The following is a 22,191-nucleotide window of genomic DNA, read 5'->3' as shown; positions in this document are numbered from 1 at the left end:
ACTTACACAACATCCAATCATCAGATTAAGATGCATGAATCGACGTCCAGCTAGCGAAGTAGAGCCAAACACTCGGGAGCGGCTAACAATAACAGCGTGTTTTGTGTTACTGGCCTGTCTTATTGTAAGTGGTCAATTGATGGAAGCTAGAAGGCTTCGGGCCTCTTAGTCTTGGCCCACTTGGCGTTCACGGAGGGAGTCCCGCGGGGCCGAGGAGATTTAGCGTTGTGAACCGTGATCGGTGATGCAGGGGTGACTTGACGTCACGGGACGACTCCAGCACCATGATCTGATTCGAGCAACATTTGTGTGAGAAAAAGCAAGTTAGACAGTTGAGAAGAGAAAGCCGAGGTACCCGAAGAATAGGCTGCATTATGGATGCGAAGGAAGCGTTTCCCAGCTGCACCTCGTGTTTGCCGGCGGGTCCGGGGGTTCAAAGAAGCCAAGAATTGAAGAAGAGAGCAGCGCTGGGCGCGTCCCTGAAGAAGTCTTAGTCAAGGCATCAAGCCCGTGCAGTTGGAAGGACATGTATCCGTAATTGTACACTGAGCTAGAGTCTCACTTCGCAGAAGTTTGCATGGGAAGACTTGGCTGTGCTCAATCCATTCAGGCGGCTTCGTGGCGGCCCAGCATGAAGCAACGTTGCGCCTGTCTGCGGGTGCAAGGGAGTGGCTTGATGGCCCAGCTGCCAGCTGAAGTTGACCACTTGGCTGTCACTTACCTGCTGGGGATGTGTAGCCAACCACGGGATTTCGATGGGAGTTCCATGAATGAGAAGCACGTGCGAGGGTTAGGTGAGGCCTGATCGACATTCTTGGACCTGGTCGCGGAAATGGCGATGGAATGGAATGTTGTGCGGCCCAGCTTCCCCAGATCTCAGTCAGACTAGTGCAATGGCAGACCAGCCGAGTGTCGAGATACGTGCAACTCCAAGACGTGATTAGTACTTGGACCACATGGTGCATCGGCAGGCCGTGGAACTACACTGAAGGCATGGTTGACTTGCGGTGAACATCGTCATGCAAACGCTGCGATTTGCTTCAATTGCAAATATCAAAAGCTTGTTTTGGCCAGCGAAGATCGGTCAGCACTGGGGCGAAGCGATGTGATGCAGGGTGGCGGGAACCCCACGGCTCTCGCCGGAAGTGAGGAGATTCTCGTATCCATCGTGAGATTTAGGTCAAGAGACGATGTGACGATGCAGCGCTGTGCCGCACTAAGGTGAATCAGCTAGGTGGTTGGTCGGGCGAAGGCAGCCGACGATGAACCTTGCCGTAGGCCAGAGATGGTGGGTTGATAATGTAAAGTGCCGACAGTCTGGGGAGAGAGTTGAGTGTGAGTGGTAATACTTGGAAGGTGGTGGGATGGAGCGGTGAAAATCCGCACGAAATTACCTCACGAGCGTCCATCGTCATCTCGCCTCGCCAAAGGTCTTTTCCAATGAATATGTCGAGTGAGCAGAAAACAAGAGGTCGAGCGGCAACCCTCCTGGCAAGTTGGCAACCAACGCATGATGCGGCGGCGTGAGGGGAAATGCGAGCTAGCAAGCGGCGAGCTGCAAGGAAGAGAAGACGGAAAAGAGCGGGCGAGTAAGGCGACGGGGTGCAGCATTGTGCATTAGCCGCGGCCAGGGTGCCCAAAAGCCTCAAGCTTGATTTCTTTTCTTAGCCCATGGCCGTCAGTCGGTCATTTAGGTAGTCAGTCGGGTGGGAGAAAGCTTCGTGATCGTGTTCGTGAGGCCAAAGTGGAAGCAAGTTGAGACTTGAGAGCGCCTTTGTCGTGTCCAGATTGGGGTTAACGGTGGAAGAAACGATCGGTGGCTGGCTACCTTGCCTTTCGGGAAGTTGTCAAATGAACGAGGGACCGTTGGGTTAGAAGCTGATGAACATTGTCCCATCGTATAAGAATGACTAGTATTAAGCTTGAATATCTTGGTGGGCAGTCGAATACATGAAAGCGGAGTTGGGAGTTGGATGTCTTGTCGAGGAATGCGGGAGAGAGAGAAGCCCCGGGGAAGCAGAAAGAAGCGCCTGGGATATGTATCTAGGTACTTGCATAAATCCAAGATACGTACCAACTTGCCTCGTTTTCCAGGATGCAGCCAGACGCCGAAGGCCACGGAGAATTCTGTAGAAAAAAAATGAAAAAAATTGAGAGAAGGCAAGAGCATCTAGGTTGGCGACTTCCGTGTTAGCCGAGCTGTGCCCTCCTGCGCGAGGAAGGCGCGATGTTTTTCTGAAGTTGGCAGTTGCCCAGCGAGGCAGCGAGGCCCCACCGGATAGAGCTGGTGATGCCCCACTCGTCCGTCCTAAATCGGCCAAGGCTGTCACTGATTGGCTTTGAACGGTCGTCTGGGTCATTCGACAGGCTAGGCTACCCCTGGCTAGAGCACACTAAGCGAAAGCCACTAGGCAGGGGGGAAGGAAGAAGATGGGACCTTTTGGATTTTCCGCTTCTTCTTCCCACGCGAGTTGCCATTCCAACCTCGAGTCCACCCGTCCACGCCATCCACGCCGTCGAACCGCACCGTTGGAGGCGGGCAAGCGGGAGAGACAAGAAACAGACTTTGCAAGCCTTCAAAGAAACTTCATCGATCAACCCCACTTTGGACTACCTCTTGTGGATCTGGCCGATGCGCCGTCGACAAACGTCGAAACAACCGTCCAATGACCGGAGCAACGCAAGGGTTATCAACTTGACAACCTTCCTCCATCGAACTCCGCTTCTCCTCATGGTCGAAGATCCTCCGGATTCTGCCAGCAGGTCATCCACCGTGTTCCTGGTGCCATCTCCACCGTCTAAGATCATCACTGGAACACCGGGCCATTCGCGCCTCGAATACGTCTCCCCATCCAGAGTCACTCCCGTCTCTGATAGACCCCGTGCCCTCCGTGTGGCTTCCCTTACCGTGGCGACCGTATTTCGCCGTCGATTTCCGCCCGTCGTCTACCAGTGCCATATCCCTGGGACCTCAAAGTCATGACAGAACACCACACTAGACACCGCGCCATGTACCCAAATTCGACAAACCACCGATGGTTGACCGGTGACTGGTCGACCTTGAACTCGCCCTACGTTGTGTACGGGCTCGCTAGCAGACCACCGGCGCAACCTTCTGCTGACTGGCAGCTATGCCATGATGTAGCCCGACCTGACAGCAAGGGCACTACTGTTACCTTGCATATCGACATGGTGCCTCATCTCGTGCCATGGCTGGGTGGGAACATGGGTAAAAAGGCAACCAAGAGATCAACCACGAGCCGTGCTGCGGCTCCAGCTCGTATTCCGCTGGTTAGTCCGCCCTGGTGGCATGGATGGATGGATGATGGATGCATCACTCCCCGCCGTGGCCTCCAGCAACCGGCAACCATCCACACCCTTGTCTGCTTTCTGATAAAGTCCCCTTCGCTGCGCCGAGAGTATGGTTCGTGTCTCCTCGTTCTCTCCTTACCCACGGTCACTACGAGTAAATCGTCCTCTCGCTCCAATCAACTAGTAGACTTTCAAAGTCACTGTCATTCGCTTACAAACAACAAGAACCAATATGCGTGGCCTCTACATGGGACTGGGCGCCATCGCCCTGGCGTCCGTCAATGCTTGGGAATACCCCTTTTGTGTACGTCTGATCATACCCCTGTCTACCTTCACTGTGTTATCATCCCCCCCATTTCGTCTCATTCATCTATACAGCCGTTATGTGATGGGACGAACTATCCCCCAACAGCTATATGTAATTATGAGCGCTCCCGACTGACACATCACAGGAACATGATGGGTGCTACCGCAACCTCATCGATGAACGCTTTGCTGAGGAGGCCAAGGGCTTCTGTGTTGAGTTCCTCCATGGAACCACCACTGCTGCCGCTGCTATCCCAACAGACTTCAACAACTGCGCCGGAGATGTCAAGGCTGTCTCCTCTGCCTGCTCCTGCATCACCTACAGCTTGAGCACAACGGTCCTTGCCACCACCAGTACCTCTGCCCCATGGACCACAAGCACTCCTGCTCCCCCGACCACCGTCAGCACCACCGAAGCCACCAAGACTACTTGGTCCTCCAGCGAGGTTGTCTCTACGAGCACATCCAAGGAGCACTCTTCCTCTACTCCCGTCACCTCTGAGGCGAGTACATCGTCCACCTGGGTCAGCAGCACCAAGGTTCACAGCACATCCACCTCTTCTGAGGATTGCACGACTTCGTCCACGGCTGCCAGCTCGACCAAGGAGCATAGCACCTCCACCTCTTCCGAAGACTGTACGACCTCTTCCACCGCCGTCAGCAGCACCAAAGTCCACAGCACAACCACTTCATCGGAGGATTGCACGACTTCCACTGTTGCTAGCAGCACCAAGGTCCACAGCACGTCTACGTCGACCGAGGACTGCACTACTTCCTCGACTGCTGTCAGCAGCACCAAGGGCGTCTCTACCTCTACCAGCGAGATCGTGAGCACTACCAAGTACCACAACACGACGACTCCTGCTACCGAGGACTGCACAACTTCTACCGCGTTCAGCACCACCAAAGCCCACAGCACGACGACCGAGGACTGCACGACCGAGATGACCGTGAGCACCAAGAGCCATCACTCCCACTCCAGCAAGCCCTCGACTTACGTCCCTCCTCCCCCTTCCACTACCACCGAGGATTGCACCACCGAGACTGCCGTCAGCAGCACTAAGGGGGAGAGCACGACTAAGACCTGGGTCCATCCTCCTCCTCCTCCCACTACCACCCCCTATGCTAACACGACGACGAGTGCAAAGCCTCCTCACACCAAGACTAGCACCACCAAGCTGACCACGTCCACCGTCTATACCACGACGGTCGAGACCGTGACAAGATGCCCGCCCAGCGTCACGAACTGCCCTCACACTCCCGTCACCACAACCAAGACCATCGCCGTCTCCACGACTATCTGCCCCGTCACGGAAGAGTCCACAAAGCCCGTTCCCACCCACCCTGCTCCTCCCCCAACGACCTGGACGACTTCTACTGTTTACACCACCAAGGTTCACACCATCACCAGGTGCCCTCCTGATACCCCCAACTGCCCTGAGGGTCCTCACACCACCACCGAGACTATTCCTGTCTCCACCACCATCTGCCCCGTCACAGAGAGCGTGCCTCACACTTTCACCACTGTGCACCCGGCTCCCAGCAGCCCTCCTCCACCGCCCGCTGGCACTCCTCCTGCTGGAACCCCTCCTGCTCCTCCCGCCAGCACTCACCCGGCGCCTCCTGCTGGTACTCCCCCGGCTGGTACTCCCCCGGCTGGTACTCCCCCGGCTGGCACTCCCCCGGCTGGTACTCCCCCGGCTGGTACTCCCCCGGCTGGCACTCCCCCGGCTGGTACTCCCCCGGCTGGCACTCCCCCGGCTGGCACTCCTCCCGCTCCGCCTGCTAGCACTCACCCTGCTCCCCCCGCCGGTACCCCCGCACCCCCTCCGGCTAGCACCCCCTCTGCCCCTCCTGCCGGCACTCCTCCTCCCGCTGCCACCACGCCCGTCGCCTCGCCCAGCAAGACCACCACTGGCCCGGTCCAAGTCACCAACGCTGCTGATCGTCTCGGATCCGGCATCTTGGCCGCAGCAGCTGGTGTCGTGGTTGCTGCTCTGCTCTGAAACAAACCTTGGGCATAATTAGTGGACTTTCAAGCGAGCTTTTTGTTTAATGTGTAATTCATGAAAATTTAACGTTCACACGACACAATGTGGATATGGGATATGTAATGCGTGTTCATAGCGATAGTCGTACCTTACAAAAATTGAGTAATGCTGCTATCATGCGGCCATGTTGATGATATAATCGTTCTTTCCCGGTGCTTCTTGTGACTGGCTGCTTAATACTTCGGGGGATTCATTCAATATTGTAAGGTGAGAGATATGGCTTAACGCACATTCGTATGGTTTTGCCCATAAGCTAGGGCTGGCGCCATATTGGACTAGAAAGTCGAGAACGAGCCCGAAGATCATGTAGAAGATGAAAATGAAACCAGTGCCTCGGGCAAGGAGCAATACAGTGCGTGGATAGTCTGGAAAGCGATGACAACGAAGTTATTTTGGAGATTGGGACCAAGGAGAAAGGACTGGAGGATTCCAGGGGTTCGAAAGAAACAGCCTCATGTCACCCGAGTTCTGGTTCCAGGAGGTTCAGGCGAAGTGGATTGCGGATTCGAGCAGAGCCACGTCTAATCCGCAAGGGACTCGGGGTGAAACTGACAGGGAAAGAAGTGTCGTATGTTCTGGAAACGAGTGTCATTCATTGAAGGACACAGACATGGTGGATTCGTTGCAGTGGAAGGCTGTTTCTTTGTGTGCCCGCACTTAACAATGGTGTTGAGGCAACCCTGTAATTTGATGATTCCGTTCAAGTACCCTGTTCTACCTGTCCACATCGAATTTCCCGAAACTATGAACTCGAGCTTTTAGTCGAACTTGGCAGAAGATAGTTTCAATCTACCCAGTTCTGGCACCATCAAGGTTGAAGAAGATGACTTGAAAGGACGTAAGGACGCCCGACAGGGACGTCGCCTTGGACTGGAGCTGCAGCATAAGGCGTCGTTAAGACACCTTCACTTTCAAGAGTGCACGATAGAAGATTTCGGGAACCCGTTTCTAGCTGTTTCCGAACTCTAGACAGCAACCTTCTCAAATTGAACCATTCCACTCTCGGACTATTTCACTTGCCCAATAGACTGGAAATATTCTCGAGCAAAACGCATCCAAATCTCGTCGTAACACTACCAGTCAAACTCCCGACGCATCACCATGGCTCCGCAAGGTAGTTCCGGTGAAATTTCTCGCAAAAGATCACCTTCGCCGGATTTTAGCGATTGGGAAGGCCGCTACAACCTACGCAGCAAGGTATTGTCGTCAAATTTCATTTCTTATCGACGCTAAACTTCGACACATCATCCGACTGAATCTCCCTGTTCTCTTTCATGTGTCAAATGGTCTATGCCTGGCCACCGAAGCAGAAGCTAACTTCTTCAAGAAAGCGAAAGTAAAAAATGAGTGGGGTTTCTTGTAAGTCTCTGCGTCAACGGTGTAGGGTGGGCCCGAAGCTGACGACAAAGTCATAGAGCACTGCCACAAGAGGTACGGAACATGGTCTATGGCCTAGCTTTCGTACAAAGTCGAATCACTGTCTACTGGGATCCCCGAAATAAACGTTTCCGACACAGTGGCTCTAGCTCTCTCCTACACACCTGCAAGACAACTCTCGCCGAAGCAAGAGCTATGCTGGACTACTCGGCTTCATTCGAGATCGAGGACATAGAGTACCTCGAAATGTGGCTGAAAGGAATCGGAATGAGAGTTCTCAACCTACGCGTCATCAAGTTGACACGGTCATTCCAAGCAGCCTTTGTGCGAAAACGCGGGATTGGAAACTTTCGAGTGTGGAAACAGAGAGAGTATAGGGCTACCTCGCGACGGGTTGCTCAACTCCTCAGCGGCTGTCAGCATCTTGAAAGTCTGGATCTGGGCTACTTTTACACCACGAAGTACCAGAAGACCACGCTCATTGAGATGCAAGATAACCCTAGGGATTGGAAAGTTCAGATACGACTTCTGACCGAGATGGTGTTTGAGGATCTGTTGCTCCTCTTGCAGGGGGCCAAGTCTTCCGGAAAGACTCTGGATCAAGTGGTGAACTTACTCAAGATTCATCCCAACAACTTCGAGTCTATTACAATGTACTACCATCTAAAGAAAGGAAAGCCCGAGCGAGAGGCAGCTCGTCACATGAAGGTACTGGTTGAGAAGTTTATTGGAAGTTGATCATAGTCCAGCCTCCCTAGCAGAAATCGGCTAGAATAAGGCACCCATAGACTGGATGAGAAATGGCGGCTAGGAATAAGTTTGACTTATTGAAAGGCGAGTGGTGTCCCAATGATTGGCTTGTCTTCGATGATGGCTGGAGATGTACGCAACAGACTGGAGCTGGTTGACGTCCTCACAGGTGGAGCGGATTGTGCGAGAGTTGGACAGCGCCAGAAAACACGCCATCCGTGCGGGTAGCAGATGGAGGATTGTTTGCAAATGGGGGCCATGGTTGAAGTCAAAATCAGTATAGCTATCAGTTCTTGTTTCCCATATTATCGGCAAAAGGAAATGCAAACCATGAATGCTAATATCAGAGGCGAAGATTCGCTTCCGAGATTGTACGATATATTCCGGTACTGGTCGCTTTACTGTTGTCTCAAATTTGATACTGTACTACTCATGATGGTTTTGGCACCATTGAGGGTGAGAGCAATGCAAGGACCTCCGAGGCCTGCAAATGACGGATTGGAGTAGCGTTTCGTCTCTCTCAGTGAAGATCTGATGTAAAACCAGAGGGAAATCATCTTCAAGTCGCTGGTAAAGGCAACACAATCACGAGTTACTGCAGCTGGATGACCAGTCCAACTCATAGGAAACCCGGCTTTGAGGGAATGTTACCCAAGTCAGATGTTGTATAGATGAAGCGGGCCCACTGAGACGCGGATATATACAGTGTAGGGCACTTATCATCCCAGGCCGAGTGCGTTAGAATGAGCAGAAATGGCACTCCGAGGCGACACTTGAATTCAAACAGATCCGGCGTGTTTAATGGTTGGTTGAAACAACTCCGTGGCAGAAGCCGTAAGTATTTAGCGCATTGGCCAAAAATATCTGGCCGGAGTTATGCAACGATCTCAAGGGAATAGTACATTTGGGTAAGATTGTCAATGACTACGTTAGTCAGGTCATAGGAATATTGTGGCTAAAAATGGCATGGTGATATCAAGGAAGGGCATTGCTTGACGTCAAACAAAACACACCTCAACATAGGCCACGAACCCCAGCCTAAGTAATTGCCAACGTTGAGCAGTAGTTCCCATTCACACAACGTCTCACGCCAAACCTTGAGAGGTGTGATGTGAATGCTTGTCAGAATTTATAGGGTATCAAAACGGGACGACTGCCTCTAAATTACAAAGATTTGTATGGCCAAATGACTCGCTGTATGAACGCTGTGTGATTGCATCTCCTTAATGCGACTCAATGGTTGGTCTAGTGACATTTGGTAGGTCGATTACGGGTTGTCTAGCGGGAGCTAGAGAGTACCTTATGCCACGCTATCGTCACGCTTGTGTCGATATCGATTATGCCAGCTCTTTGTTTATGCCAACGTGGACAGCATCGCTGGGTGTCCTGCACCGTGGTATGATGTGGGTATTAGTTGTGGAGTGTTGGACTTGACGTTTGCGTTGCGCCGTTGTGTCTATTTCGGCGTTCGCGGTCTTTCGTGATGTTTCTGGCGGATGTAGTATTATTCCAACCTGGAGTCAGACATATTAGTTTTCGGCTGCTTATGAGTTTGTTGTATGGAAAGGGTTGATTACCTCTCCTGTGACATTAAGGTGTTCACCGGTGGTTGATCCAGTAGATGAAGCCGCCCACGCCAAATATACATGTACCAGCTGTGCACATAAGTCAGCCAAAGTTTCGGTTCCAGTCATGCAGTTCTGGTGCAAGTCCACTCACCCACTGCCAGTGTCTCTAGTACGGTGTGGTCGACGCTTCTTTTCATAATCTCATGCCCAACTTCCATCATCCCCTCCTGGATAAGCCGCGTATCGAGAACAGGCATGTTGAGTAAGTGGGTAGATAAAAACCCGCGATTTCGATGGGCCAACGAAAGAATGTAAATGAATGCAGCTGATCGGAAAAGACGGAGACAACGATCCCCGGGATCAGCAACTTGAACGAGGTCTTTCTTTTGCGGACGAACTAAAACAAAGTTGTGGTTCTGGGTGCCCATATATCATCAAATCCTAGGTCTCTCCGATCGCGTCGGGCCCGCATCTCAACCATGCCGATGCGACGGAGAGTGGCCGGGGTTCGTGGGATAATCACCAAATAATGCCAAGAGATTCGAAGCGCCAGCCTGGGTCTGTATGGTCATTCCCACACACGCGGGCTTGGGAATGGGCTCATGTCATCTCATTTCGGTTTCAAAAGGGGGTGCAGCAAATGCGAGAGGATTGCGTTATCACGGTCAGAGGAGATGGTCCCATTGACTAAAAGGTAGTTTCGGGGCCGCCCTTAAACCGTGCTGGTACCGGGCCTAAGGGTCGCATTCTCGTTGAAGAACCCCACCAATTCATCTGTCACCTGGGGTTTGTGGATTTTTCCAACCTTGATTTACGGATCTACGAACCACTGGCGATGATTACGGAACATGTGAAGTATTTTCCTTTAAATACGCCGTCATCTGCACGTCTGAGAAGTTGAATGACCCTCAAGCCAACGCCTCTTTCCACTTTCACACTTTCATCGTCCTATCCAACATTTCCTTTTACCTTCAAGTTTTGGCAACAGCACAGCCTCACACCATAGTCCTGCGACTTTATCGCGATGTGAAGCCCAAGTGAGTCCATTCTGAGGCGAGAACAATGTGGCCCCCCACCGTTTCAGCCTCCTGAAACAAGGAGGATCTACGGAGAGTTGCGTGAACCCCTGCCCAACTGAATGCCGCGTCGGCTCATCTACCCACTCCGTCCGCCGGCCGGAGCATTCCATTACATTAGACGGCGAGGGGTTCCTCATCGTCCAATGTGAGGAACCAACCCAGCGATCACGTTCCTCGGTCGTAATCTTGCAGGCAAGTGGAAACGAGCACCGCTTCAGCCGCATCGAATCTCTAGGCACCACTAGCTCAGGTTCGTCGTATTGAAATTTCCGAGTCCGACAAAAATGCTCAAATGCCCGTTACTGGCTCATCGCAATAAACTTTTTACCTTTTGTAACGCTGGTAGCCAAGCTACAAATTCAACTTGGCAGCTGCGGCTCCCCTGATGTGACAAGCCGCGACGTCTTGGCCAAGCTCTTGGCCTCGTATCTTTCAGCGCTGCCACGTCGGCACTTACGTGATTTGAGACGACCCAAGAAATGACGGCCGCAGGAAACTTCATCGTCGTTTTCCACAGTCGTACATATGATTGCTTTAAGCACCAATGTTCGAAGACCATCAATCATGGCTCTTGCTCTTGTCAGCCACATGTTTTGAGATAAAGTCTGGAGCCTACCACCCTATGCCTCCTTTGCGAAAGTACAACGACGATGCGCGGAAATTAGTATAGGTTGATACAAAGCTATTCGGAGGAAGGAAGAATATCATCGATACAGGACTCATGTGAAGCGTGATGTTACTATGGAGTACTTACCATGATTTATTTTATTTTCTTCCTTACAAGGCATTCGTCTTAAGAGTTGCTTCGAACATTAACTATGAAATGCTTTCTTGGCTATTAAATGCTTACTGACCATAGTCTTCATCGACTTAATAAAGCATGCAACTTCACGCGATCCGGATTTCACACTCAGTGAAATGACTGAGTTCGTAGAACCCAATTTGACGCTTCGAGCTTCTTGCTAAGACTCATAACCGCCATAGCTCTTGTTTCTCACTCCGTTGTCGTATGCATCTTCCCAAGTGAACTTTCCCTTAGGGTCCCGAGATGACTGCTCAAGTACAAAATCTTGACTCATAGCTAGATCGATGATATGCTTCAGTCGTTGCAAAAGCATTGCATCACAACCATGCATTCACTCGAACTGCGTCGCATACGATAGACCATGCACATATGACCATTGTGTGACATCCTCTTAGTTAGTATCTTTCTCCTATTCTCCAGTGGCGCTAATACATCTCGAAGCAACTAAATCCATTTCCATCAAAACAATTCGTTCATTTCCGAGGTAAGGTTTTCCCTTATCGAGACGCGGCCCGGAGGTACACCTTTACAATTGTAGAGTGGCCATAAAACCAGTCGCCAATGTGTTAAACAGTGTGGAAGTTCACAAGGACTTGTGATAATTATGCACTGGGGTAAGGAACTATGCTGACCTCGGAAGCCAATCCAAGCGCTGATAATCTCAAGTCATTTCTTGCTCTTCGGTTTGATACCATAGTGCCTCAGAGATATAGAGCTCTATGAATCCAACTACCATCCACAGATACTGTATTTAATCCTGGATAACTGGGAAAGAACTTTTTTTGCAAATCGCGACTCGAGCAGTGATGCCATCATCGCAAGCGATTTACAAGCGATGACTCTCTTCAGACTCTGCTCATTCTCACAGAAACTAGTCTGGTCATTTGTTTGAAAGTCGGCTGATGAGTTGACAGATATGTTCCTTTCGTTCTCGGAAGTGAACTCAACTCGTCATTTCAAGAGTAAGCACTTGAGGTAAGCAAGTCGATTAAGGCGTTTACCTTGATCAAATTTTCTCTATTACCCCCAGATTGTCCAGCCATTTCCTAATTAAGAGACATCCTATTCATAGTTTGAATAGGACTTCCATCGAGTTAGAGAAGTTTAACTGAGATCTGGCAATAACTTCGAGCTCAGGTCAAGGCATCCAATTTAATGCGATTTGAGCTCCGGAAACATTTGACTGGAAATAATTCCTGCCATATCCCAAAAGAATTGAAACACACACTGAAAGACGAAGAAAGATTTGGAAACTTGTTGCGATCTGATATAGCACCTGTCCACAACAGATTTTCGTGGTTGCTAAAGGGATGGAGCAACCTAGCAAACTTGAAGGAGAAACTAGGTCAACCACCAGAAACATCCTTGAAGCTAGAGGAAAGCTGACAGTACAATTCTCGATGTCAATAAATCTGGTCAGAGTAAATTTGACGAGTCATGGTGGGTTGGTCTTCTTCCAAACCACTAACTTGTAGTCGTGGGATCTTGTTTACGAGACCTTGACTAACCAGGTACTTTGTTCACGTGGTTTAGAAGGCAGCAACTAACATGAAATAGAATTGAACTTGAAGAAATTCTGGTAGCAGTATCATTGACTAGAGTAAGGGCAATGTGTGCAAAGAGACGATGACGGATCAGAGTGTCTGTGTTTTCTTCTTTCCTTTTTTTTTTGGCTGTAGAGCGAGAATATATGCACACTAATAACCATCAACGGATCCGGCCACTTCGAATACCCTAGGTCAAAAGACACGCGGAACCTTTTCATGTTGTCTTTTGATAGAATTTACTCATTTAACTCGTTGAGATTGCCATTCGGCTTCTCCTGTGTGCTGTGTTCCTTGATGTATCCCCTAACGACCTCCCGCAAGTCACTTTGCGGAAGTCCCAAGATCTTGTTTGACTTGTCTTCCTCCTTGATAGCATGGCCGGGCACGTCGCCGAACCAGTACTTTTGCAAAAACTCCTCAAAGGGGAAACGACCTCCAGCCTTGAGCTTCTCCTTGCCCTCCTTCTCTGCTTCTTCGGCAGTCTTGTGCTCAACTGTGAAGTTTGAACCCGTCTCCTCTTCGAACAGCTTGTGGAGCTCGTTTTGTGTGACTTCGAATTCGACGATATTGATGTACTTGTTCGCAGTTTCGGTGGGGTGCTGAAGCATCACGACAATGCCCTCGGCCAAGAAAGCAAGTGATGGCGTTGAGACTTTTTGGTTTCCAGAGTCGAAGATCGTAATGCTCTTGTTCTCAAGTGAAATTCCGTAGATTCCTCGCGTGATACTCTATTGGGTTATGGTTAATTACAACTTCATACAACATGAACTGTCCAAAGCGAGGACTTACCCAGTCGAAGAACAGACTCGTTCCAATACCAGTCCATGTGAAGCTTGGGTTGGCCTCCGTCTTCTTGATCAGATAGTCGACAGCGGCCGTCTTGGATTTGAGCCAATCGCCGAGGATCTCGCCCTCCAAGGTGCGTGTGTTGAGACCGTACTCGGATGGGATGAAGTGCTTCACGCCAGCGGCGATCGCCGCATCGATGAGCGGGTCTTGCGAGCCGGGGACGATGACTGCAACAGTGGAGATGGCAGAGATGACAGCATCCTGTCCGGCAAAAGCAGCCGTGAGAGACTCAACAGACGAGAGATCTGCCTTGCGAACAGCGACACCTGATGGAAATGTGGCGGTTGAAGCTTCGCGGGAGATGGCTGTTACTTGAAAGCCCTTTTCAAGGAGGGCTTAGACGACTCGCAGGCCGACAAGGCCGGATGCCTAGATTCAGATGTGAGCTTTGGGTTCATATTGAAGAGTTGTCGAATCAGTACTTACACCAACGACGGCAACTGTTTTGATGGACATTTTGAACGGTATTCGATATCGAACGATTGAGTGGAATGCAACAGAACTTCGAGAGATTGAAGGTTTCGCAGCCAAGGCACCAGATCTCTATTTATACGTGAAAATAGAACCTACAAACGTGGGAAGTTCTACCCCTCCAACCCCTCTATCCCCGTCATGAACTCTAAGTTTTGCGCCTTCTGGCATGCCGGTTCTGGTTCCGCGGAGTGCAACCCTACGCGGGGGCTCAATATTCAAGCTTCCCGAAATACAAAGAGCAGTGACAATTTTCGCAACGATACCCACGGTCCCACGCAGTTGCCCTTGCATCATTTCAGATCGACGATATGCCGCTGGTGGCCCTGGCAAAGCCTGGTAAGGTGGCATGAGACCCCATATAGTCCTAGTCTATGGGTCGAAGCCCGGGTGTCCTTGCCGGGTAGTAATGGCGAGTCAGGGAGGCCGGCTCCCACCTTGTGCAACCTGTTATCTACCTAGACGGCTCCCACTCGTCACTTTCCACCTTCCATAAGTTTAGTGAAGAGTTGGGCTTTGAATAACTTGGCACACTTGGGTCACTCTCGGTTTCTCGATGCGGTTTCTTCGCCATCGGGAATGGCCGCCCGCGGTACCTGGCGGCGGCACCGTGACAGGGAGGAAGTTTCCGACTTTCCGTACGCGGACATGCTTGAAGATAAACTGCCGCAGCTGCAAGCCGGACAAGGGTCACGGCTGTGGCCCGGAAAGAGATTCAGCTCGTCGGAAACCATTGTTGCTGTGACGTAGCTGGCGGTCGCACTGCCGGCCTTTCTCACGAGATCTTTCGTCTCTTCGCCAGCCCCGAGAATGAGCGTGGGCCACCTATGTCAAGTGACAGGCCTGTCATCCGAAGGTTAGACAAAATCGCATTGCTCGTAGATCAGACACTTGGAATGGGCAGTCATATCTATGTACAAGCTTCTGCATGTAACTAAAAAGATGTATGTACAACATAGCGAAGGAGGCATCTTAAACAGCCTTATTTAGCTTCCAGCCACCGGCAAACCCGCGCGCAATGCAAATTGTCATACCACTAGCCGCAAGGCAACATCCCGACCAGATCCAACCGCTCAAGTATCCATGCGACCTGGATAGCGCACCAGCAATGGGCGATCCGAACAACAGTGCCACAGACATGACAGTAAAAGCCATACCGAACCTGGTGCCCATGTAACTCTTGTCAGCCGAAAGCTTGACAAACGTGGTCGGCTGCAAGCCGAAAAACGTTCCGCTGAAGAAGCCGTACACCACAGTGACGGCAATAAGCGAAGCCTGGCTGTTCGTCGCCGCGAAGCAGAAAGCGGCAATAGACATGACGAAGACGGCGCTAGCAATCATGTTCATGATGCCAATGTAAGGCGCAAAGAAGTTGGGGACAATGCGCCCGACGATGGAAGCACCGTTGAGCATCGAGAGGAGGTAGAGCGCGACGTTCTCGCTGGCCATGTGGTTCTCGAGGGCGTAGGTCTGCACGTAGACGTACGGCGTGTACATGCCCAGGAAGAGCAGACAGCAGGCGCCAAGGAAGAGGAGGAACGGCAGGTCGTGGAAGACGGACTTGTCGACGAGCGGTCGCCGCTTGAGAGGGATCTTGAGCTTCGATGTCTTGATGACGAGGTTGGCTACGCCGAGGGTCACGAGCGCGATGAGCGCGAAGACAAGGACCGTCCATCGGAAGCCAATCTTGGGCTGGATTGCTCGAAACATGGCTGGTAGGACGAGACTGCGAAACGATGTTAGTCGACTCTATGTTCTAGCCTCACGCATCTCGAAGCGTCGCTTACCCGCCAACACCGCTGCCGTTTGCCGCGATGCCATTGGCAAGTGCCAGCCTAGTAGAGAACCATTGCGATGGGAGTGCGACTCCCAGGGTAGACAGACAGCCTGTTCCGAGGCCGATGATGAGACCCTGGCAGAGGAGGAACTGCCATAGGTTCTGGCAAAAGGCTTGGAGGATGAGCCCAATCAGCACCAGAATGGATCCTACCACGAGTAGGTATCGTGAGTAGCCTAGGTCGTAAATTGGGCCAATGATGAAACCCAAGAAGACCATAAGGAAATTCTGTAGAGAACCAATGGTTGAGATCTCAAAAGCGGTGTTATTGCTCAGGAGATCAGACTGGTAATAGGCCTGAAAGGCGCCGAAGCTTGAGACGAGACCTGAAATGGTACCCGGTCAGCGGACCACTTTCCCAGAGGACGTCGTCCCACGTTGGCGTTGCCGCTGCAACAGCATCTCACGATGGTTGCATCGCGTAAAACGCACGTCTGAAGATCGATCTTACTTACCCCATGTGTTGAAGTAGATGAAGAAAGACCCGAGGATGTGGAGCCATGCCTGCAAACCACCGTCAGGTCCAGCAGGGGTTGTTGTTGACTTCTCTGCAGTAGGTGATGCTTGAGACGATGTCGGGGGGCTGTCGCTGTTTGTGTTGTCTGTTGCGACGACGGAAGTATCTATCGCGGCCTCGCGTATGCTGTTGTCCTTCTCCGGGTCTCGTGGACCATCATTCGAAGTTGAAGCCATTGCCGGCTAAGCAGATCATCTGAACCCAATCCCGTCCTATGTGGGCGGCTCAGGGCGGGATGCCAAAGCTTATCCCAGCTTTAGATGGTCTGAAAGATTGCAATAGCCGCCTTCTTAGTGCACCAACGCGACAAAGTAGAGAACGAAAGAGAGTTTAAGTGATGAAAGAGGGTGTGTGAGTTAGCATCAATTGGACAATGCAGGGCCTGAGTCGAGAAACGCGGTTCAGCAGTAAGCAAAATACTCCCGAGCTACGTCTTCTTACGCTCATCTAAGCAAAAAATTGCGTTGTCAAAGGCCCCTTTTTTCCATGGGTTGTGGGGTTTGCCTTGGAACTTTTCTTCTTATTCAATCGACTGACTGATAAGATGAGCCGATGGTCTTGTATTGATTCAACCCACTTCCCTGTTCTTAATGCAACCTTTTATTGTTGATGTGATCGGGTCCCCCGACAGTACCCGCTCCGCGCCGCGGCTTCTGCAGGAGATCGCATCCAGACGTGGCACTTTGGCGGAACAGAATAAAGTTAAAACCTACGTGCGCTGCTGGAGAGATTCTTAACAGCTGGAATTGCTACCTCTTAGCAGTGAATGATGGCATAGTCAACTTTGTCACAGAACCTATGAGACGCGATTCAATCCTCTCTTTGCCTCCCAGTATGATGGCCAAAAATCATTGGATTGCGCTGGCGAAAGCGAGACCTCGGCCGGCGCCCGGGAAGGATCATCAGAGGTGCGGAATTCAAACCGGCGACAGCGCCAGTTTAGGCAGGCTAACCCACTGATCTGCCGCGCGCGTCGGGTCGCCACTGGGGCAGATTCCAGGGTTATGCTGGCCAGACGTGCCAGAATGCAACGGGTTTGACAACCTGCCAAAATGGGCTGACAACCCATCCATAGATCCAGCTGGATAGTTTTGCCCAATTTGGGTCAGAAACTGGGGCCGGATCTGACCATGTTTCGGCCGTTCTCCATTGACCATTGGTCGTGCGTTTTCGGCACTGGCCGTTGACTGCTCGATGTTGTCGTAACCAAATTGAGATGGTATTGAGGGAATGACGTACGGCCATCACTAATCGCAGTTGTGTTTAGGTTCAAAATAGCCATGGTAGGCATACGAGCTGGGCCGAATATGTTGATTTCTGAGGAGCTTTGCTCAGCCCTGCATGCGGTCTATTCCATCAAAATTTAGTTCAAAGATAGGACTACCTTACACCCAGCACAGCAACTCAATCAAAGTCGCGAGGGAAATGGCAGTTGCGGAAGAGGGAACAGGCTCAACCAACCCCACTAGGATGACTATGGCAAAGTCGCGACAACCTAGGGTTCAGGAAAGGCGAGTAGCTACTAACTTAATGCCCGCATTTACACTACGCAGAGCAACACCTAACGGTCGAAACTGTTCATCTTATTCATCATCGTGTCTGAAGACGTCATAATGCAATTACATCTTCAGGCTCGCTACTTGCTGTTCTATGATGGCGTTGTGTACGCACGGAGTTTACATGTAGTGACCATGCAATTCATTGGAGAAGACTCTTGTTCAAATGACTTGAGTTCCGGATAAATCATGTCCAAGATTTCTCGCAATTAAGACTGTGAGCACCAAGTGACCTATTGTCGTTTGTCGTCAAGAAGCTTCTAGAATTCTCAACTTCCTTGTGCTTACGCCCTAAGCTTGATCTGGACCCTTGATCGACTACGCTCACCTTGGATTACCTGGAACGCCTTATGTTGTTGCTGGAAAGGAATGTTCCAGTAGGAAAGAACAGCATTTACACTCTGTGGTTGGACGCGATCAAGAGCCTATGCATGGCCAATTGCTAGGTTGGCAACTTGTTGAAGTTGAGATGACAGTCGAAGGGCGTCGCTTAAGCAGGCAACAGCGTCTTACAACTTCTGCTGGCTTCTCCAATCGCTTGGTTCGCTCTTAGCGCGGGGAACTTGGACCATTGTGAAATTTACTCGACAGATATTTTGGAAGAACATCTGGTAAGTGTCAATAGCAGGCCCTTGGAGTAGTTGACGATTCGACACATATAAGTACTTAGGTGGAGGTACTAACTCGGAGAAACAGGAAATGACAAGAACAAAGCAAGCTCATTCGGGAACGGCACAGCCTTTACACTTAGCCTTCCCAACTTTCACAGTTCTGTTACAATGTCTTCAACATCAGTCTTATCGAAGACGCTTCAGTCCATTACCGACACCAAGATTCGCGAATTGGAGAAGCAGCGGACTCAATACGAGAGCCGTAAGACGAAGATCCTCGAGGAGGCCAAAGAATACGCCGACCAGGGCGGTCGTATCAGCTGTTTGCTTCACGGAGTCAAGGAGCTTTACTCAAAGGGACACAACGACGATCCGAGCATCGACAATATCGACAATTTACTGGCTCAGTCCAAATATGACACGTCGGTGCCTCCCTCGATATTGCAGGCGTCTGAGGACCTGTTGAGGTCCAAGCTCGACGTGCAAAGCCATAAGCTCAGCATGGCTCACCTGTACTCACGATTTGTCACCGAATGGATCAATCCTGGAAGTCCCATGGAGGGTACAGACGCCGCCCAGCTGTCGAAGGAAGACTCCTCATTCGAAGTCATCGACCACCAAAAGGAGCTTCTCCAGAACCTCCGTGACCAGTTCGAGAAGGTAGTGTTCACACCATTGGAGACCGACGAAGCGGAAATCAATGCCTATCTGGCCAGTATATTCAGCACAAGAGAGAGTGAAAAGGCGCTCGAGGATGTGCGGCAACGAGTCGCGCAATCAAGCAAGAACTTCCTCCAGAGAACGAGCCCGTTTAACAAGACCACGCTGAAGATGTGTATTGCCAGCCTCCTCCAGCAGGATCTCCTAAGCGACGAGAAGCAGGCGATCCTACGCGAGTTCGATTCCAACGATGTGGTACTACGGGAGATTGCCGATGTCTTGAACACGCGATTCGCCGACTTTGACAACTGGGAGTGGGACGCCGGCGAGGAGGGAGTATCGTACCTCCCGCGCCAGCAGGCCAATGGGAAGTACCGCATCTGGATGGACGAAGATGTGCTGCAGGTAATCTTCATCCACTGGGTCGGCATCAAGGGCTGCGTCAGTTTGAAGGAGACCCTAACGAGGCTCGTTTCTCTGGACGGACCCGACCAAGTCTGGAGGTGGCACGCCGAGTCACCCGCGACTGAGTGACAAAGCCAGAGGCGGGCGTATTATCTCGACACACCCACACAAATCTCTGATGAATCCTCGCGTTCAGCAACAACGGGGTGGACCAGGGGTACCAGGGGGCGCGGAAGGGGTGGAAGGCTGGCATCTATACGGAATCGCCAAGCCCGATCTTCCATCTCTGATGATACGGTTGCCGGTTTTCGCAGAAAGAACTTCATTAAGTACTTTTGCCTCGCCGCCCTGCCAAGCCAAGTCAATACGCTTAATGAGGGGATGTACGACGATGGAAGGATGTCAGAAGAGGATGATGACGACGACGCTGCTTCATCTGATTGGGGGAAGGCTAAGAAACCGACCTTGAACATCAAGCAATTCCTTCTGCGCACGATTGCAACCGAGACGATGATCCATCAAGCGCTTGATGGCAAAGTTGCCATAGTGCAGTCTGATCTCAAGTGGTTCGGGGCCGGCCTGTCTCATACGTCAATCTTTGCCACCCTCCGCTTCTTTGGGTTCCCAGAGAACATGGTTGCGTTCTACCGCAAGGTTCTCGAGACGCCGGTGAACCTGGGCTCGTCTTCCGATTCAGAGTCATCATCGACAGAGCCTCGCATCAGGCGAAGGGGTATGCCAATGAGTCGATCGCCAGCTAAGCTCATAGGAGAGTTGATCCTGTTTGTGATGGACTTTGCCGTCAATCAAGAGACGGGTCTACAACTGTACCGCCTACACGACGATCTCTGGGTTGCCGGCGACCCAGCGGATACTGCTAGGGCATGGACTGCCATGCAGCGTTTTGCTAAGGTCATGGGATTGGAGTTCAATCTGAAGAAGACTGGCTCGGTGTACTTGTCCGGCGAAGGAATCCCTCGGGATGAAACCATTGATGGAGAGTTGCCCAAGGGTCCTGTCAGCATCGGCCACCTCGTGCTCGACCCAGTGACTGGAAAATGGACCATTGACCAGGCGAACGTGGAGGAGCACGTGAAGCAGCTCCAGAAACAACTTGCTGAGTGCCGGAGTATCCTCGACTGGGTCCGCACATGGAACAGCTGCATCGGCCGCTTTTTCGGTCAGGCGTTTGGAGAGCCGGCTTACTGCCTGGGCAAGGAACACGTCGAGAGCGTCTTGCGAACCTACCAGAAGATGCAGCACGACATCTTTACGCCATATTCCACTGAGAAGGACAGCAACTCGGTTGCCAGCGCAACGAACAGCCAACTTAGCGCTGTCTACTACATCAAATCCAAGATTGAGCAGCGTTTCGGTGTTTCGGATGTGTCGGACGCCTTCATCTTCTTTCCGGACCAGCTAGGTGGCTTGGGACTCCAAAACCAGTTCATACCATTTCTCAAAGTCCAGAAACATCTATGTGGGGCAGGAGTGTCCCCAGAAGAGATGGTCCAGTACTTTTTCGATCGGGAACGCAAGGACTACGAGGACAAGAAAAGAACATTTGAGTCGACCAAGGCCACTGAGACGCGTGAGCTAGGGGATGATTACCTTGGCCGGTTAGACGGTCAATTTTTCAGCCCTGATGATGTGGAGACGTTCTTCACCTTCAAGGAATTCACCGAAAACAGAAGTACCACGAGCAGTCACTTGAGAGACCTCTACGAGCGTGTTCAGGGGACCCCACCTGCGCTGAGCCCCAAGGCTGACCGGCAGGTCTACCAGGCGTTGGAGGACTTGCCTATCCAATCGGCCAATTCGCGGTCTGAATTGCGGTGGATAATGCAGATGTATCATCAGGAGGCGAAAGATCGGTTCGATGGTCTAAGGCTTATTGAGGAGCGATTCTTACCGCTGGGCGTCATTGACATGATGAGGCAGAAGGCCGTGAGATGGGGCTTGGTTCTTTAGCAAAATACCTAACACGGAATTAGTCAATGAAGCATGAATGATGTGAAGTCCTTGCTACAATTATGTGAATCATGTCGCGCACATCATTCCTTTTGACTGCTGAGGTGGTCTCGCATGTATTAAGGTTGTGTTGAAGGAGTGTCTCATTTACAGAACCTTGGAGTCATCTACCTACTTATGGATACGTAGATCTTTGTCCTTGGCCTTATTAGTACGAAGTTCACTTGGACTAATGACTTTGCGCATCTTGCTTCTGGCTTTCATAGTGAATGTGGCCCAACACGACATCAAGTCCTCATACAAACTACTGGACGACAATAACGTATCAAGATGCAGTGATTCAGGGACTTCACTGAGACTGGATATAATCTTTGGCTATTTCTCAACAGAGGCTTGAAAGTCCCTTTCTTCCCCAGCTACGTATTAAACTCAAACCCCAGGACATCGCCCAAATTCGACTTCAAAGTCGGAAAGAAGCATTCATCACGCAGCCGAACAGAACTGTACTTTGGTCAAGTC

At 51.2% G+C, this 22,191-nt stretch overlaps 6 protein-coding genes across 6 annotated transcripts; 3 read left to right on the top strand and 3 right to left on the bottom strand.

The window, feature by feature from the left end:
• Positions 1-3,207: 3,207 nt before the first annotated feature.
• On the top strand, positions 3,208-5,808 carry BDP81DRAFT_120466 (uncharacterized protein). Its single transcript, XM_060581596.1, has 4 exons — positions 3,208-3,424; positions 3,538-3,616; positions 3,765-4,706; positions 4,767-5,808. Exons 2-4 carry the CDS (start codon positions 3,545-3,547, stop codon positions 5,622-5,624), a joined length of 1,872 nt encoding a protein of 623 aa, XP_060439671.1. The 5' UTR covers positions 3,208-3,424; positions 3,538-3,544; the 3' UTR covers positions 5,625-5,808.
• Positions 5,809-6,770: 962 nt separating this feature from the next.
• Positions 6,771-7,784, top strand: BDP81DRAFT_399352 (uncharacterized protein; the record flags this gene model as incomplete). The annotated part of the gene is made up of 3 exons (XM_060588567.1): positions 6,771-6,866; positions 6,997-7,028; positions 7,085-7,784. The coding sequence occupies 3 exons, from the start codon at positions 6,771-6,773 to the stop codon at positions 7,782-7,784; spliced, it is 828 nt and encodes a 275-aa protein (XP_060439670.1).
• Positions 7,785-9,395: 1,611 nt separating this feature from the next.
• On the bottom strand, positions 9,396-9,621 carry BDP81DRAFT_399351 (uncharacterized protein; the record flags this gene model as incomplete). The annotated part of the gene is made up of 2 exons (XM_060588566.1): positions 9,396-9,451; positions 9,516-9,621. 2 exons carry the CDS (start codon positions 9,619-9,621, stop codon positions 9,396-9,398), a joined length of 162 nt encoding a protein of 53 aa, XP_060439669.1.
• A 3,410-nt stretch (positions 9,622-13,031) lies between these two features.
• On the bottom strand, positions 13,032-14,100 carry BDP81DRAFT_503510 (isoflavone reductase; the record flags this gene model as incomplete). The annotated part of the gene is made up of 3 exons (XM_060595596.1): positions 13,032-13,523; positions 13,585-13,979; positions 14,067-14,100. 3 exons carry the CDS (start codon positions 14,098-14,100, stop codon positions 13,032-13,034), a joined length of 921 nt encoding a protein of 306 aa, XP_060439668.1.
• Positions 14,101-15,087: 987 nt separating this feature from the next.
• Positions 15,088-16,645, bottom strand: BDP81DRAFT_331601 (major facilitator superfamily transporter; the record flags this gene model as incomplete). Its single annotated transcript, XM_060585521.1, has 3 exons — positions 15,088-15,841; positions 15,903-16,278; positions 16,408-16,645. 3 exons carry the CDS (start codon positions 16,643-16,645, stop codon positions 15,088-15,090), a joined length of 1,368 nt encoding a protein of 455 aa, XP_060439667.1.
• Positions 16,646-18,764: 2,119 nt separating this feature from the next.
• On the top strand, positions 18,765-19,961 carry BDP81DRAFT_120432 (uncharacterized protein). The gene has a single exon (XM_060581595.1). The coding sequence runs from the start codon at positions 18,805-18,807 to the stop codon at positions 19,828-19,830; it is 1,026 nt and encodes a 341-aa protein (XP_060439666.1). The 5' UTR covers positions 18,765-18,804; the 3' UTR covers positions 19,831-19,961.
• The last annotated feature ends 2,230 nt before the right edge of the window (positions 19,962-22,191 follow it).

Source organism: Colletotrichum phormii (genome assembly GCF_030913505.1).
Source record: "Colletotrichum phormii strain CBS 102054 chromosome Unknown BDP81scaffold_28, whole genome shotgun sequence".
Classification (NCBI taxonomy): Eukaryota; Fungi; Ascomycota; class Sordariomycetes; order Glomerellales; family Glomerellaceae; genus Colletotrichum; species Colletotrichum phormii.
The sequence above is the reverse complement of the archived record's forward strand: the minus strand, read 5'-3'. Positions and strand labels throughout refer to the sequence as shown.